General features: G+C 37.9%; 1 protein-coding gene across 4 annotated transcripts in view; it reads right to left on the bottom strand.

Annotated features, from left to right (window-relative positions):
- tk2 (thymidine kinase 2) overlaps nucleotides 1-12,652 on the bottom strand; it is a 34,204-nt gene extending 21,552 nt beyond the window's left edge. For 2 of the 4 annotated variants that reach the window (XM_074675685.1, XM_074675686.1), the window contains exons 1-2: nucleotides 12,424-12,561; nucleotides 1,357-1,472 (exon numbers count right to left, since the gene is read on the bottom strand). In XM_074675685.1, the coding sequence (XP_074531786.1) occupies nucleotides 1,357-1,413 (57 nt within the window). In that variant the 5' untranslated portion in view covers nucleotides 1,414-1,472; nucleotides 12,424-12,561. Of the gene's footprint in view, nucleotides 1-1,356; nucleotides 1,473-12,423 lie in introns of all 4 variants that reach the window. The other 2 variants (XM_074675683.1, XM_074675684.1) reach the window with 1 other exon arrangement.
- Between the last annotated feature and the right edge of the window lie 4,521 nt (nucleotides 12,653-17,173).

The following is a 17,173-nucleotide window of genomic DNA, read 5'->3' on the forward strand; positions in this document are numbered from 1 at the left end:
CTACTACACACCAATGATGTAATCCAAACACGTTAAAAGTCTAAAAAACATTTAAAACTCAGATTCCCACATGTTGTATCTCCTAAAACTTCTCCTCTCTCCTGGCAACCAAATGATTTTTCTGATTGGCTGAGGTGATGCACTATTGGTCAATAGGAAAGGAGCGCCGTGTTTCTCTGTTGTTTTTGTAATCTTGCCGGCACTTTTGGCACTCTGCTTAGAAGCACCCGCTACTACAGTTTCATCCTGAACCAAACGCGCGACAGCACTCAGGATACAGGTTTTCGACAGTCTATGACAGAAAAACGTTTTCATGCTGGTGCACTGACACACAGAATCCAAACCATCTCCAAATTATTGAGCAATCAGTTCTCTTCGACAGACTAACTTTTCTACCGTAGCTGAATCCATCTCGTGTCGTCCCGGGGTGAGGGGAAGGGGAGAAGAAGGGTGTTTGCCACTTCAGAAAGCTAAGGAGGCGGAGCAGAATAGGAGCAAATTTGCGGCCCATGTGAAGAACTGTACTGATAAATGATAAGCAAAAAAAACTTTAGCGATACAAACGATAGCTATTTCTAAATTGCGTAGAAGAAATTTATCGATATAATTAAAATATCGATATATCGCCCAGCCCTTTTATATATATATATATATATATATATATATATATATATATATATATATATATATATATATATATATATATATATATATATATATAACTTGTTTACAACTATATAAACCGTAAAACGCAGCAACATCTCTATGCACAGTAGGGTCTCATTTCCACTGCGCTCTCTCCTCACTCATGGTTGCAAAATGCGGTCACAAATAAAGAAATTACTCCTTACTCAATCATTTTCTTAAATGTAGAGGAGCGCATATTGGGGCGTGCCAGACAAAGCACCAGCTTTTTAAAGCTCCACCCTCTGAAAACCATCTGTCTGAGCAGCTATTACCTTTAGAGGGTAGGTTGTATTCCAGCTTTATTTGATTTGATAAGGTCTTTAAGTTAAAGAGCTGGACAAAACCAGAAAGATGGCCAAGGTTTGCAATGGCCATATGACAAGTCTGAGCAGCCATTTTGTTAGGCGGGATGGCAACGAGTCATACGTACCTTAAAGGTACAAATGTGTACACTTTTATGACATTGACTCGTTTGCTCCTTTAAAATCACACAAAGGTCCAAAATTTTTATCTTAAGGATTCTTTTAATTCCTTTGTGATACCATTTAAAAAAAAATGTACCTTAGGGGTACAATTCTGGTACCCCTGATTCTCTGTGTGTACTGTATGCTGAAGATTAAATTCAGTTAAACTATATCTTTGATAAAAGTTCATATGTGTAAGACTCACCACTAGTTCCTTGGTCTCACCATTTCGCACCAGCTTCCCTTGGAAGGAAGATGACATAGTGAGACAAGACTTCACCTCTCACAGTTTCCAATGCTGGCCTCTCTCAGATCAGTTGGCTTCAATAATCCCAAATAGATAAGTTTGTTAAAATAAATGCTATAGAGTACTGTAATAAGGTGAAAACTTAGATGAAGTGGTGACTCTGGGATGTAGGTGCAGAAATAGGATAGAGTTTACACCTACAAACTGATCAGCTTTGTAGAAGTTTTAGTTTAAACTTTGCAGAATTTTAAGCTTGTAGAGAATTTAACACCAAAGTCCATCAGGTAAGCTAAAGCTAGTCTGTTCAAGTATGAAATGTTAACAACCATTATGTACTGTATGTATGTATGATTACACAGCTAAATGAGTATGGTTCTGCCACAACATAATGGGTGTAAAGGCATATAGATGTGTAATGCATGCATGTTCAACACATAACATGGTATCCAACAGGTCATAACTGACTGCAGAACCTTGAGCCTGGGGGGCTGTGACTGGCCCCCTAGGCCTGAATTTGGACATGTCTGGACTATAGCCTCTCTGACTCCATGGCTGTTTCCAGAGAACCGTCAAGTCGGGGATCTTCACCCTGATGGTGACTGTAAGTAAGACACTGCGGTCAAGCCAGCCCTCACTTGATTTAATGATGCACGTTTATCCTGGGTATTGCGGTAAAATGGTAGGTCTGACGGAACTTCAAAATAAACTCAAGCCCAAGTTTGGCAATTAGCTTGTCAGTGAGTAACTCAACATTACACAATAAATGTGATGTAAAATAAAAGCTTCTCAAAAAACCTGGATCTGTGCAAATCTGCTCTTATATTCAGACTAGGATGAAATGCCTATTAAAAATAATCAATCAACCACTTCACTTCAGGATGATAGCAGACCTTCTCAGGATAACATCCAGTCCAAATGATGTAATTCTTTCAACATTCTTTTTTTATTGAATTTTTGGCACAAGGTGAGCAAAAATTTACCATTTATTACAATGAACATGCATATAACCCCCCCCCCCCCCCCCCCCCCCCCCCCCCCAAAAAAAGGGCCAAATCTGTATTAAGTTTTTCATAAGAGAGAAAAAAATAAAAAATAAAAAATAAAAATAAATGAATAAATAAAATAAGGTAAGATAAATAATAATAATAGTAATAATAATTTAAAAAAAAATAAAAAAATAAAAAAATGGAAAAAAAAAATAATTCAATTAAATATTTAAAATATTTAGAGAAAAGGAAAAGAAAATAATAAGCTATATACACATACATATACAAAGTAATAATAACAATGAAAACTAAGAAATAAATTAATAGTAAAATACCGTTATAAGAATTAGAAGTAAAGTGAAACAATGACAGTGAAATAAATAAATTAAATAATAATAATGATAATTATAATAAAAAATAATAATTATAACATTAAACAAATAATTTTAAAAAAATACCTAAAATAAATAAAAGAATAAATATATATATACATACACATGAATACATACACACATATATACATGAATGTATACATACAAATACATACAAACATACACATACATGAATAATTAAATAAATATAAATAAATAATAATAACAAATATTATATAAAAAGAAACACAGAAACTAATATTTAAAACAACCACAAGGATAAAAAAAAATAAAAATAAAAAAATAAATAAAAATACTAATTATAATGATTACTAATAGTAATAATAATGATAAAAAAATAAAAATATAATAAGTAATAATAACTAGCAGTAATAATAATAAAAAATAATAAACTAAGCAATGACAATATAATAATGATAATGATGCTAATAAAAAGTGAAGAAGCAGGAGGCCAGAAGAGGGAGTGCACTGCTATCTAGCAAATCAGTCATTGGTATTTCTATTAAGAAGTGCTTATTTGTGCCAGAAAATTGAGCAAGACAAAATTAAAAACTTTCTGAGAACACTTACCAAAGCAAAACAAAATGTGGTCTTCCTTAGGGTATCATTACAGGTAATGATAATGATCATGATCAGTTCCAGGCACTCAGAGGGCATAGACACAAAAAGTCACTGGCATATAGTCCCACCAACCCCCGAAATTAAAACCACATGGATAGCTACTGAAAAGACAGCAAGAAAAAAGAGAAAAGGAAAGGACAAAAGGGCCGCATAAAAGTCACCTTAAGTGGGCTAAGGAGTAACCTCTATCATAAGCCAGCTAGGGCCTACATAACGTTAATAAGATCAAAGAAAGGTTGCCAAGTTCTGGTGAATTTAGTAGTGGATCCTCTCAGTGTGTGTTTAATCTTCTCCAACTTACTAAAGTGGAGAGCATCCCTGATCCAAGCTTCATGTAACGGGGGGAATGATAACTTCCAGCGTAGCAATATCTGTCGCCTAGCTAACAAAGTGAGAAAAGCTACAAAATCAGTTTTAAGCTTTGGGAGGCCTATTGAGGGCGGTGGTACTCCAAAAAGAGCTACTAATGGAGCTGGATCCAGACGAACCTGTAGTGCCCTTGATAAAGTATTGAAAACCTGTGACCAGTAGTTCTGGAGAGATGGACAGGAACAAAACATGTGGATTAGTGAAGCGGGTGCCTGTTTGCATCGCTCACAAGCAGGACTGACGTCAGGATATATTTGAGAAAGTTTAAGTTTGGTCCAATAAACCCGATGAATGATTTTACATTGAATTAAACCGTGTTTTGCACACAGTGAGGACGAGTGCACTCGATGGAGGATCTGATCCCACTGATCTTCACTGATTTCCTCACCAACATCCTGCTCCCAAGATTGTTTTAAAGCTGAAAGTAAGGAGTCTTTAAGCGAAAATATTTTCTCATACAAACTTGAAATAACACCTTTTGATGGAGAAGGAGGGAGCAAAAATGTGTCAATCCTGTGAGATGGGGGTTGTGAGGGGAACTGGGGAAGAGTATCTCGTATAAAGCTACGTATCTGAAGGTACCTGAAGAAATGATTATTTGGGATGCTAAATTTTGAAGAGAGCTGCTGGAAGGAGGCAAAAGTGTTATTGATAAATAGGTCGTTAAATGATTTTATGCTGTGTTTGCACCAAACAGAGAAGGCTCCATCTACAATAGAGGGTCGAAAGACAGGGTTTCTAAATATAGGGGCTTGTAATGAAAAGGTAAGTAACCCGAAATTACGCCTAAATTGATTCCAAATTCTTAAACTTGACTTGACTAAAATGTTATTGCAGAATTCTGAGGGGGGGAGTCCTGCAGGGGAGTAAATCAGTGCAGCTAAGGAAGCTGGAGAACTGGAGGCTGCCTCCATTCTCAACCAAGCCAGAGTGTCACCCAATACTTCAGCCTGTAGCCAATATTGAAATATACGTATGTTAGCTGCCCAGTAATAAAAAAGGAAGTTGGGCAGGGCCATACCTCCCAACCTCTTGGGTCTTTGTAGATAGGTTTTGCGAATTCTTGGTATTTTCCCCTCCCAAATGAAATTTGCAATTATCCCGTCTAGTTTGTGAAAAAAAGATTTAGGAATAAAAATTGGGACACACTGAAAAAGAAAGGAAAATTTGGGTAAGACATTCATTTTTATGGTATTAATACGACCAGCAACAGATAAACGGAGTAAAGACCACCTCTCCAGGTCCCGTCGTACTTTTGCCAGAAGAGGAGTAAAGTTGCACTTAAATAGAGATTCAAATTTATCAGTGACCTGGACTCCCAAGTACATAAAACTATTTAAAACTACCCTAAATGGTAAAGTATGTAGCGGGAAATTACGGGCAGCAGCATTTATAGGGTAGAGCTCACTCTTGTCAAAATTCAGTTTGTAGCCGGAAATGAGGCCAAATAATTTTAAAGTTGAGATCACAGAAGGTACCGAGATATTGGGCCTGGAAATATAAAGGAGCAAATCATCTGCATAAAGTGAAATCCTCTGCTCAACACCATGTCTTACCACTCCAAAGATATTAGGATTGGAACGGAGCGCAATGGCCAGGGGCTCAATGGCCAGGGCAAAGAGTAAAGGGGACATGGGGCACCCCTGTCTCGTGCCTCTGGAGAGAAGGAAATAATCTGAAAAATTTTGGTTTGTTCTGACAGAGGCGAGCGGGGCAGTATATAGTAGAGCGACCCAGGAGATGAATTTTGGTCCAAGGCCAAACTTCTCTAAAACCTTAAAAAGATACCCCCACTCGACTCGGTCAAAAGCCTTCTCCGCGTCCAGGCTAATCACAATTTCAGGGTCATTAGAATTTGAGGAGTTATACACCACATTGAATAAGCGTCTAAGATTGGAAAAGGCATGTCTATTCTTTATAAAACCTGTCTGATCGGGGGATATAATAGATGGCAGTATTGTTTCAAGTCGTAAAGCTAGAAGCTTGGCAAATATCTTATAATCCACATTGAGTAAAGAGATCGGGCGATAGGAACCACAGGAAAGGGGGTCTTTGTTCTTTTTCAATATTAGTGATATAGATGCTTGTAATAAAGTTTGAGGGAGGGAGCCGGTATCAGAAGAGTGTATAAACAATTTCAGGAGAAGAGGGGCTATTTTGCTCATAAATTTCCGATAAAACTCCACCGGAAACCCGTCCGGCCCAGGACATTTGGAGCTCTGCATGGAACCAGTTGCTCGTATAATCTCTTCAACAGTAAAAGGTTCATCAAGTTGTAGTTTGGATGGTGCGTCAACACTAGGAATAAGGAGGTTGTCAAAAAAAGAGGTGAAGGGAGGAGAGTCACTCACCTGTTCTGACCTGTAAAGAGCAGAGTAGAAATCTCTAAATTGATTATTGATTTCCTGCGGGTCTGTCGTTACACCACTGGGAGTTGAGATTTGAGAAATTTGGTGAGCAGACGATAGTTGGCGCAACTGATGGGAAAGTAATTTGCTCGCCTTGTCTCCATGCTCATAGAAGGAGTACTGTGATTTTAATAGCATTTCTTCGACTTGAGTAGCTGAGAGATTGTCAAACTCTGCTTGCAAGGACAAGCGATCTCTATATATAGCTGGAGAGGGAGAGGCTGCATACATACTGTCAAGCTGCAATATCCGGGTTGTCAGCTCGGTTAATTTTTTCTTTCTCTGTTTCCTTTCAAAGCTGGTATAAGACATAATCTCTCCCCTTATGAAAGCCTTAAAGGTCTCCCAAAGTAGGGAGGGTGAGGTGTCGGGGGTGTCATTCGTGGCTATAAAAAGGTCTATTTTAGCTGACAGAAAGGAAACAAATTTATCATCAGACAGTAAACGAGAGTTAAAACGCCAGGGTACAGAAAAATGATGATCTCCTCCCAAAACCAAATCTAAAGTTAAAGGGGCGTGGTCTGATATGACAATAGCGTTATGGGAGCATGCTTGGACATTAGGATTGAGTCTATTGTCTAAGAAAAAATAATCTATACAGGTAAAAGTGGAATGAACTGGGGAGAAATAAGTATATTCTCTACCAGTGGGGTTAAAGAAACGCCAAGAGTCAGTAACAGAAAATTCTTGAAGAAATGCCTGAATGGTTCTAGAGGACTTTGATTGGTTACAGAATTTTTTTGATGAACGATCCAGAGGACCCAACCAGCAATTAAAATCTCCACCTAGTATGAGGAGATCTGAAGACATATCTGGAAGTTTAGAGAAGAAAGTACTAAAAAAGTTACTATCATCCCAGTTGGGTGCATATACGTTGGCGAGGATCAGTTTGGTGTTGTAAATGGTCCCTGTAACAATGATGTATCTGCCATTGGGGTCGGAAATGGTATTGGAGGGGACAAAAGGCACAGATTTGTGAATTAGAATGGCAGTGTCTCTCGCTTTACTTTGAAAAGAAGAATGGAATAACTGACCAACCCAACCTCTCTGTAACCTGAAGTGATCAGAGACTTTCAAGTGAGTCTCCTGAAGAAAAATTATTTGAGCACCTAAATGGTGAAGATGATGCAGTACTTTACTCCGCTTCACTGGTTGATTTAGTCCCTTACAATTCCAACTACAAAATTTTAAAATATTACTGGTCAGATGACCTTTTGAGCCTGGTTGCTGGGTCATACCTCATCAGACAAGCAAAAGGGTGAGATGGTAAATTTGACTTTTTGCATACATGTAAGCTCAGCCCCCTGAGTGACACTGGAAGACCAAAAAAAAAAAAAAAGTCAAGTTAGGAAGACAAAGAACAAGATCGAACACAAATGAACATAAAAACAACAACTCAACTGCTGAAGCATCTTCCCAAACAAGATGCGCGCACCCTACCACAACAAGTGACCCGCTGAGCACCCCCTGAAAAAACATAGGTAACTCAGTGGATCAGAAGGCCCCGCAGAACCAGAGCAGTGACACAACACGCAGTGTAAGTAATAGTATTTCAAATAAAAAAAATAAAAAAAAAAATAGAAAGAACGAGCACTATCTATCTCTCTGGGATTGGTCAGATAGGATTGGGATTAGATAAATCAGGAGCTCGGGAACTAAATGCACAGGAGGAACAACAGGCTATAAGGTATATGATACTATACATATTATATATGTATACTATATTATACATACAATATATATATTATACTATATTACATACTATACATTCCGTTGCTAGGCGCTACCCAAGTAGCTGCCTGTTGCAGCAGCTCTCTCGTCTTTGTCCTTTTCTTGTAATTTTTTTGTCTCTTTTTTCGTCATCTTTGTATTTGGAGTGGATCATCACTTTGTATGGTTCATTGTCGGTCACGGACACCAAACTTTTTGTGGCCTCGGCGATATTTTTGACTACTTTTCTCCTGTGTTTGTCTGGAGATCCTACATGTAACCATGGCTGCATTGTTTACATGCAAAATTAGCTGTTAGCAGCCTGTAGCATGTCAATGCTAATTAGTGTAGGGCTTGATGATTTCCCTCGAGCTGAGGAGGAGGTGGTGAGGACGTCGTGCTGGCTCTTGGGTGTGAGCTGGGAGGTGACGACGTGGACCTGTCCTTCCATCCATCATTGTTGGGAACGTGGGATCTATCTCTGGTGGGATGGACGAGTTAGCCGTGCTAGCCCAGCAGCATCGTGCTGTTCACGGACGTGACTGACGGAGCTGACGCCGGCGCCACATTGGAGGAGCTTCGCCTGCTGTGGGCAGACAGGATCCAGGAGACAGAGACTGAACAGACTGCTGGGGAGGCTCAGTCCTGGACCCTGTGCAGGTGGAGACTGACTGGACTGACTGGACTGGAGAGTGGTGGACGGGACGTCATCATCTATTTTCTTGTGGACCTTTTTGCACTTTCTACACACTTTCTTACTTTTGTTTTCTTGATTGCTGCCGTGACTTCTGGGGATAAATAAAGTATTTTCTATTTCTATTTCTATTTTTATTCTGAAACATCTACATCAAGTTCAGGTTCAGGTTCAGGTTACTTTATTTGTACCCGTAGGTAAATTTGTTTTGCAGTACGCGAGATCAAACATCACACAATTATAAAACACCAAAGACAAGATAAGAACAAATTAAAAAATTTACATAGTACATAGCAAAATGTTAGCTCAGTATAACACTTTAAAGGGCTCTTATTTTGAAATGATGCATCAGAAATGTATCATTTGCACTGGATGTTATCCTGAGAAGGTCTGCTATCTCCTGAAGTGAAGTTGTTGATTTATTTCTTTAAATAGGCTTTTAGTCCTAGTCTGAATATAAGAGCAGATCTGAACAGTTCCAGGTTTTTTGAAAAGCTTTTATTTTGAAATCACATTTAGTCATCCATCATTTAATATTGCATTACTCACTGACAAACTGATGGCCAAACTTGAGTTTTATTTCAAAGTTCCGTCAGACCTACCATTTTACCACAATACCCAGGATAAACGCGCACCGAGAAATGAAGTGAGGGCTGGCTTGTCCGTCTTTTTCGAAGCAAGGGCTGGCTTGACCGCAGTTATGACTTCGTTTTTATACCGTTCAACCAGTAATTCAGTCAAACAGAATTTGCTTAACTTTAACATTTTCACATGATTTAACTTTAGAACAAAACGGTTATGTATTCAGCATCATCTGAAGACGATTTTTTTTTTTTTAAATGACAGGATTTATCCTCCGTCAGTCATTGTATGTCACCTTGTTTTTGTTTTTTTGTTACGTTATGACTGGTGTTCAACAGCTGTAAAGTTAGTTTTAGGTTGGATATTTGTTGAATATAGACAGACATTCACTTCTGACCGAACAGTCCCACTTTTTATATCCAGGAATGGCAGCAGCAATGCATTTAAGTGTACTTAGTACCTCACTGGTATGATCAGGTTTTGAAAACAAGGGACCATCAATAAATTACCAATTAAAATCCCCAATAAGGCAGTTTTTCCTCAATATCTTACATATCATTTGTCGAGGTGACTAAATTACAATCTTAAACAGAAGCAGTGATTTTGAACAACAAGACACACCTCTTTTTATCCAAATTTTATCCTCTCAATTTTTTGGGTTAAATTTAAAGTCAATTGTGAACTCTTTTCTTCAATAGCTTCCATGTCGTGTGACCAATTATCCTGAAATCAATTTTGAAAAATAGATTAATATTTAAACAATAAGACACACCCCTTTTTCTAACTAAGTAGACCTCCAAAAATTTTCTTGTTAAATTTTAAGCCAAAATTGGACTCTTTTCTTCAATAGCTTTCATGTCAAGAGACCAATTATCCTGAAATCAATATTTAAAATATGTGGGGTATTAAAGCAACAAGACATACCCCTTCTTATCTGTAATTGGTCCTGCAAAAAAAATCTCTGTTGAATTTCTCTGTCCAATTTTCTGTTTGAATTAGAAAAAAAAATGTTTGGAGGAATTCTTAGGAATTAAAAGGGGTGTGTCTCATTGTTTAAATATGCATCCTTTTTTCAAGAAAGACATCAGGATGATTGGTCAGATAACTGGAAAGAAAGACGTCCAAATTTATCATAAAATTAAATTTTTTTTTTTTTTTTTGCAGGACCAATAAGAAAATAAGAATGGGTGTGTCTTATTGTTCTAATACATCTCCTTTTTCAAGATATATTTCAGGATTATTGGTCACTAACCAAGCCAGCTATTAAAGAAAAGAGTCCAAATTTGGCCTAAAATTGAACAGAATTTCTTTTACAGTACCAATAACAAATAAGAAGGGACGTGTCTTGTTGCTTCAATACACCTCAAGTTTTCAAGATTGATTTCATGACATGTAAGCTATTGAAAAAAAGAGTCCAAATTTAGCTAAAAAAAAAATCCAACCGTAATTTTTTGCAGAACATATTAGGAATAAAAAGGGATGTGTCTTATTGTTATAATACACCCTAATTTTTTAAAGATTTTTTTCAGGATAACTGGTCACTTGACAAGGAAGCTAACAAAGAAAAGAGTCCAAATTTGGCCTAAAATTCAACACAACATTTTTTGCAGGACCAATTAAAATAAGAAGGGATATGTTTCGTCGCTTCATTATACCTTAATTTTTCAAGATTGAGTTCAGCATAATTGGTCACTTGACATGTATGCTATTCGAGAAAAGAGTTCAAACTTGTCTTAAAACTTAACAGAAGTTTTTTGCAGGACCAATTAAAAATAAAAAGGGATGTGTCTAATTGATTCATGAACATCTATTTTTCGAAATTGATTTCAGAATAATTGGTCACTTCACATTGAAGCTATTGAAAAAAAAGAGTCAAATTTTGGCATAAAAATTCAAAAGAAATTAAGGATGCACGATATTATCGGCACAATATCGGTATCGGCTGATAAAAGCTTAAAAACACGTTTATCGGTATCGGCAGATATGAAAATTTCTGCACAGCCGATAAGGTGCTATTCAGTTAGGATTATTATTATTTTCCATCGAAAAATAAGCTCGTTAAATAAAATGTATTTATTTGCACTGCAGAGCTCTGTGTCTGTCACCAGGTTGTTACATTAGCTCTAAAATACTCAAATGCAACTTGGTTATGTTTAAAAATGCATTGTACATTAAAAGTTCATGTGATCTAAAGAATTTTTTTTCTGTATTTCAATACTAAGTGTCTTGAGTTTGAAAAAGAATACATTTCTTATTTATGGTCAAATCAAATGTTTTTTGTCTTGTTTTATGTGTGTTTCTTAAGCAAATAAGACTGTCACAATAGGGGTAACATATAAATTCCAGTACAGAATAGACTTAGCTTTCTTTACAGTGAACAAAAAAAATAACTTGTGATTATTGGTATCGGTACCGGTATTTGCCAACAAGGGTTTGGGCAAAAATCCAATATCATGCATCCCCAACAGAAATGTTTTGGAGGATTTATTAGGAATAAAAAGGGGTGTGTCTTATTGTTCTAATACATCTCAATTTTCAAGATTTATTTCAGGATAGTTGGTCACTTGACATGGAAGCTATTGAAGAAGAGAGTCGAATTTTGGCTTAAAATCCAACAGAAAATTATTTGCTGGACCAATTACAAAAAAGGGGTGTGTCTTATTGTTTAGATATTAATCTATTTTTTTAAAATTGATTTCAGGATAATTGGTCACACGACATGGAAGCTATTGAAGAAAAGAGTTCACAATTGACTTTAAATTTAACCAAAAAAATTGAGGATAAATTTTGGATAAAAAGAGGTGTGTCTTGTTGTTTAAAATCACTGCTTCTGTTTAAGATTGTAATTTAGTCACCTCGACAAATGATATGTAAGATATTGAAGACAAACAGCCTTATTGGGGATTTTAATTGGTGATTTATAGACGTTCCCTTGTCCCGGGGTGCTGAGTACAGCATTAACAGCATTGCTGCTGCCATTCCTGGATATAAAGAGTGGGAAGGCACCGTTCGGTCGGCAGTGAATGTCTGTCGAATATCTAACGAATATCCAATCTGAAACTAACTTCACCGCGATCAGTGTTCATGTATCCTCTGAAGCCAAACTCCTGCTTTACACTTTGAGGCTATAATGAATAAAAGGAGAAAGAGACCAGAGCCAGCAGAGCGTTTGCGCGTTTCTTTCGGCGGGATATTTTAAAAAAATATATCTGTAAAACTACACTTGTTAAATGAGGGTTCATCTAAGGAAACAAACCACTGACCTGTCATGTTATTGCTGTGCAGCGTGAGACCGAGTGCGCTGCTCAGGACTGGCCCCACGCTCTCTGTGAGTGACCGTCTCCTTCTGTTACACTTGACACGTAAAGACGCCGGGATAAGGGCGGCTCTACACCTTAAAGCTGTTCGACAACTTGCTATCCACATGTCAAAGGTACAGTTTGACACTTGTGGTCATTCAACGTACAACAGGAAGTCAACAGTGGGTTCTTCTTCTACTGTATGTCAGTTAACAGACACACAGCGCCCTCTGTGGTTATATTAGTGTCATGGGGGGCATTTTACAGAGACGTGCACTTTCTACTTTGGACTAATTTGCTGCTATGGCAGAAATAAAAAAATCTCATCAGTATCACGTTATAAGGTAAGTTTCACGTTATTTCGTCATACTGAATTCTCTTTGTAGCTAGTATATTAGCATGATCCACAAATGTGTGTCAAACCACAAATGTGTAAACTGACTTGCAAATGCATAAAATGATCCAAAAATGTGCAAACAGATTTGCAGTTGATTCAATTATTTATAAATGCATGCACAAATCCACAAATGTGTAGACCGATTTGCAAATAATATAATCTTAAATGGCTGAAAAGTCGAAGTGTTTAATTTATAAGATCTAAAAATACACTCAAATCATTGGTTACAACTAAGCAGGCCTCGCAATTTGCTGTCTGCCCACATGTGATTTTTGCTACAATCCTGCTGTGGGAGTGCTCTGCAAATACGTAGAAAAATGCGTCTGTAAGTGGAGTGTTAGGCTGAATCCAAATCTCTGGACTTCACCACACTGCAAACTTGTGGACTTGCGGACTTTGCGGGCGTGTTCACTGGAAGTCCAGGAGTGCTGAGGGCTGTCCAAATCCACAATTCATCCAGTCCATAAGGGGCCTCAAGCGGACTTTCTGTAGACTTCCAAAGAGTCTGCTTGGGGTGCAGACTTCTGCAGACATCACCATGGACTTCACTAGTTTGATTACCCACAATTCTTTGCAATACGGACGTGACATTGTAGTTTTTCAATTTTTTTTAATTGCGTCTGGCCTATAAAAGCAGTGCAGTCTAAAGCCGAAATCATGAGCTGAGAAAAACAATGGCGTAAAAAGGACAGAAGCAAGTCTTCCAGTGTAAGTAATGCCCAAATTAATTAATATTAGTCTGGTTCTGTGAATAAACATTTGTGTTTTTGGATGTGTATAGCCTATGAGTATAAGTGTTGATTTGTTCACGCTCAAAAAAAGCCTATAAATGGGATTTATATCTTATACATATCACAAGAAATTAAAGTGCTATTTTTGTAGACTTGCACGTTGTTAAATTGTGGAATACTGTGGTTTCTTCTCTGAAAAATCCTCAAAGAAATTAAGCTCAATGATATTGTGTCCAGCGAGCAAGCAAAAAAGAAATGGGAAAACCTTAAAAGAAAACACAGGTGAAGCAAAATACAGCTTTGAACTAGTGTGTTCAATATGTGCTTGGTGACTTGAGCCTCTTTTCACTGAGTTCATTTGGGGTGGTTGCTGAATGTCACTGGTGTAAGAACAATGTTTAATTCATATTTTTTCAAAAGGTTTATTCATAATTTGTACCCACGTTTTTCAATTTTCTATTTTTATAGAAACTCATTCTGCCAAAAACTGGTATGGGAACAGAGGGTGGTGAGACTACAGCAGCAAACTGGATGTTCTACTGTGCTATGCACAGTGCCATGGGTAGCAGACAAAGTATTTAACCCCTAAACTTAATATCAAGTGTGAGAGATAAAACATCAGACAGCGAGGAAAGTCATCCGGACCACACAGACTACAGTCCTGACCCCACCACTACAGAACACTCTTTGAGCGCTTCATTAGAACCACCTGAATCACTGTCTCCAGCTACATTATCCAGTCAAGCCTCCACCAGTCATGCCCCTCGTAAAAAAAGAAAAAGTGAGACGCTGAATTTTCTCAGGGATTACTCTGAGCTGCAAATGAAAAGGCAAAAAGAGCAAGAGGACCGGGAGGAGAGGACAAGAAAAAAAACGCGAAAACAGCTAAACAAACTGATTTCATTATTTGCAAAGATTGCAGAAAAGAAAAACTGACTGCCATTTTAAAGCTATGCAGTTTATTTTGATTTGAATTCAGAGTTGTCCTTGATCTTTATTTTGATCACCATTTTTGAATCTTTTTTTTTTTTTCAAGAAAAATTGACAACCTACATTGTATGAACCAGAAATAAAAAAAAATGTCATGGCAAGAAATTAAGTTTGTTCCTTATGATTAAATTCAAATTAAATTAAAGGTTTAAAACAAAGAAATAAAAACAAAACAGAAAAAACATACATTTTACAAAGCTGCATAATCGTGGTCTCTAAGCACAACAGGCAACTGAACTGGTGCTGAAACCTGGGCAGCCAGTCTGTCCCTGATGTCAACACCACTTGTCTCTCTGGAGTCCCCATGCTGTTGTGGTTCTGGTGTGTCCAGGGTCCTCAGGAAGAATGTCCTTCTCGATGGTATCTCCCACCATCATACAAATATTGTGTATGTTTTTTTTTTTTTTTTTTTTTTTTTTGGTGGCTTGATTCTGATGTGGCACCCATCTATAGGTCCCACAGCTTTGCAAAAGGCATCATTATGTGCCAGGTGTGAGAAGCCCTGACCAACATCAGCTATTGTATTGAGATTTGGGAAAAAGATGACCTTGTGTTTGTTCCGTCTGATGTCTGCAGCAATTCTGTGTATGATAACATGTATTGTGGATTTTGGGACATCGAATACTTGAGCTGTGACCTTATATGAGACTCCATGAGCAAGCCGGTAAAGAAAAAATAACAGCTCTAAGTGACATTCCCAGCCATGATCTCAGTGCATGTACAGGGTGGTGAGTAACATGTTGAAGGCTTGAGTGGGATAAAATCTTGTTCAATCAGTGCAAGGTTTCAATTAATTCAGTTTAAAGTCATTAGCAGACTGCACTACTCTAAAACCAAGTTAAACAGAATTTATCTAAAACCAAGTTAAACAGAATTTATCCCAATGTGTCTGCCAAATGTGATAAGTGTAAAATAAGGGACGGGACATTAGCTCATCAACTGTGGTCATGTCTGATACTCAAAGGCTTCTGGGAAGACATCTTTCATGCATTTCATGCATCCCCAGCCTGTAGACACCCCTGAAATGAGAAAATTCTATTGTCTCCTTCTCTTGCTCGCTCCAGACAAAGTTTGCTTTCAGGACATGTGTGCTCAAACACGCAGAGTTGAGATCTACCCTGCATGACGTCATGAACCTAAAAAAGTAACTTCTCCAGGCACGCCCCTTGTACTGCCCCTTCTGTGCAGCGCATTTTTCACCTTGGCTGCTTGGCTGCTTTGGTAAAATAAACATGGCAAAGGTACGAGCAAAGCATGGCGGTTGCTCTGTTTTTGGCTGCACAGAAGTCTTTTTTTAACTCCATCATCTGAGGTTTTAAAGACGCAGTGGAGTCATTTTATTTTTGATGGAGATGCACCCACAACAACTCCTGAAATGTTGTATGTGTGTGCTCACCATTTCACTTCGGACTGCTTTCTCAACGAGGGCCAACACAAAGCAGGATTCACCAAGAACCTGAAGCTGAAGCATGGATCTGTACCAACTGTCTGTGACCCAGCAACATACGTGGGAGCTGTACATTCCACTTATTTATGTTGCTTTACTATATGCTCTACCTAGCGTGATAGCCTAATGAATGTGGTTTTAGCATGACAGCTACCGTAAGTTATGATTTGTAACTTAGTTTCCTTACACTACGTTAACACACATGAGTAAATAATATCAGGGGACATTAAAGAGAAGATATATGGACATATATTTCACGTGAAGCTAGCTTTATATACATAATTTTATCTTTTGTTTGGATGAATGTGACTACTTGTCGCGGTAGCCCCCGGCGGAGCTAATGTTGTGCTACAGGGTAGCGAAAGCACTCTCAGCTGTTATTATGGATGCTAAGACCACAGTCACCACTAATGTGTGAGTTACTGCTGCAATTTAGTTTGCTTGATAGATGTCCCTCATGGTACTGTCTGGAAAATTAACAGTCCAGGCTGCACACAGTTCTTTCTGCTTGGTATGGTCATATAATTTTGGTTAGCACCAAGCTGCTAATATTAGCTTTTTTTACCTGATGGTAACTGCAGCACCATATCAAGACACACAATATTTGTTACCAACCACCCAGAAACGTCCTGCTGCAGCCGTAGAGTTTGGATTTCTTCAGGCGCCTCTCCTTTTGGGTCAAACTGAATCAAACTGGTTTGACTGAACCGCAGCGCTCCTATAAGCCATGTCTACGCACTCTATGTAAACACAGCAGCATGGTACCAGAGCGAAAGCCACACCCTCGTCCAAAGAAGTTGTGAAGGAGGCGTGGACAGGGCAGCTCATGATCATTTAGAGCTACACCCACAGAAACAGCTTGTTCTCAGGAGTGCTCAGGAGAGGGGATTTACAGAGTGGCTGAAGTACAGGAAATAACTGGATTTTCAGGCAAAAAACTTTAAATTGACTGTCCTGTGACCTCTGAGACCTATTTGAACTTGTTGAAAAGTTGCATAATATGGGACCTTTAAGAGTGACCGTGCTAACTGCTAACTGCCGAGCTAAATAGAATAGAATAGAATAAAATAGAATAGAATAGAATAGAATAGAATAGAATAAAATGCAACTTTAATGTCATTGTAACAGGTAAAATGAAATTGAAGTCAC

The sequence above is a fragment of the Halichoeres trimaculatus genome, unplaced genomic scaffold, assembly GCF_033239565.1.
Source record: "Halichoeres trimaculatus isolate MK-OKI-2021-1 unplaced genomic scaffold, fHalTri1.1 fHalTri1_scaffold_8, whole genome shotgun sequence".
Classification (NCBI taxonomy): domain Eukaryota; kingdom Metazoa; phylum Chordata; class Actinopteri; order Labriformes; family Labridae; genus Halichoeres; species Halichoeres trimaculatus.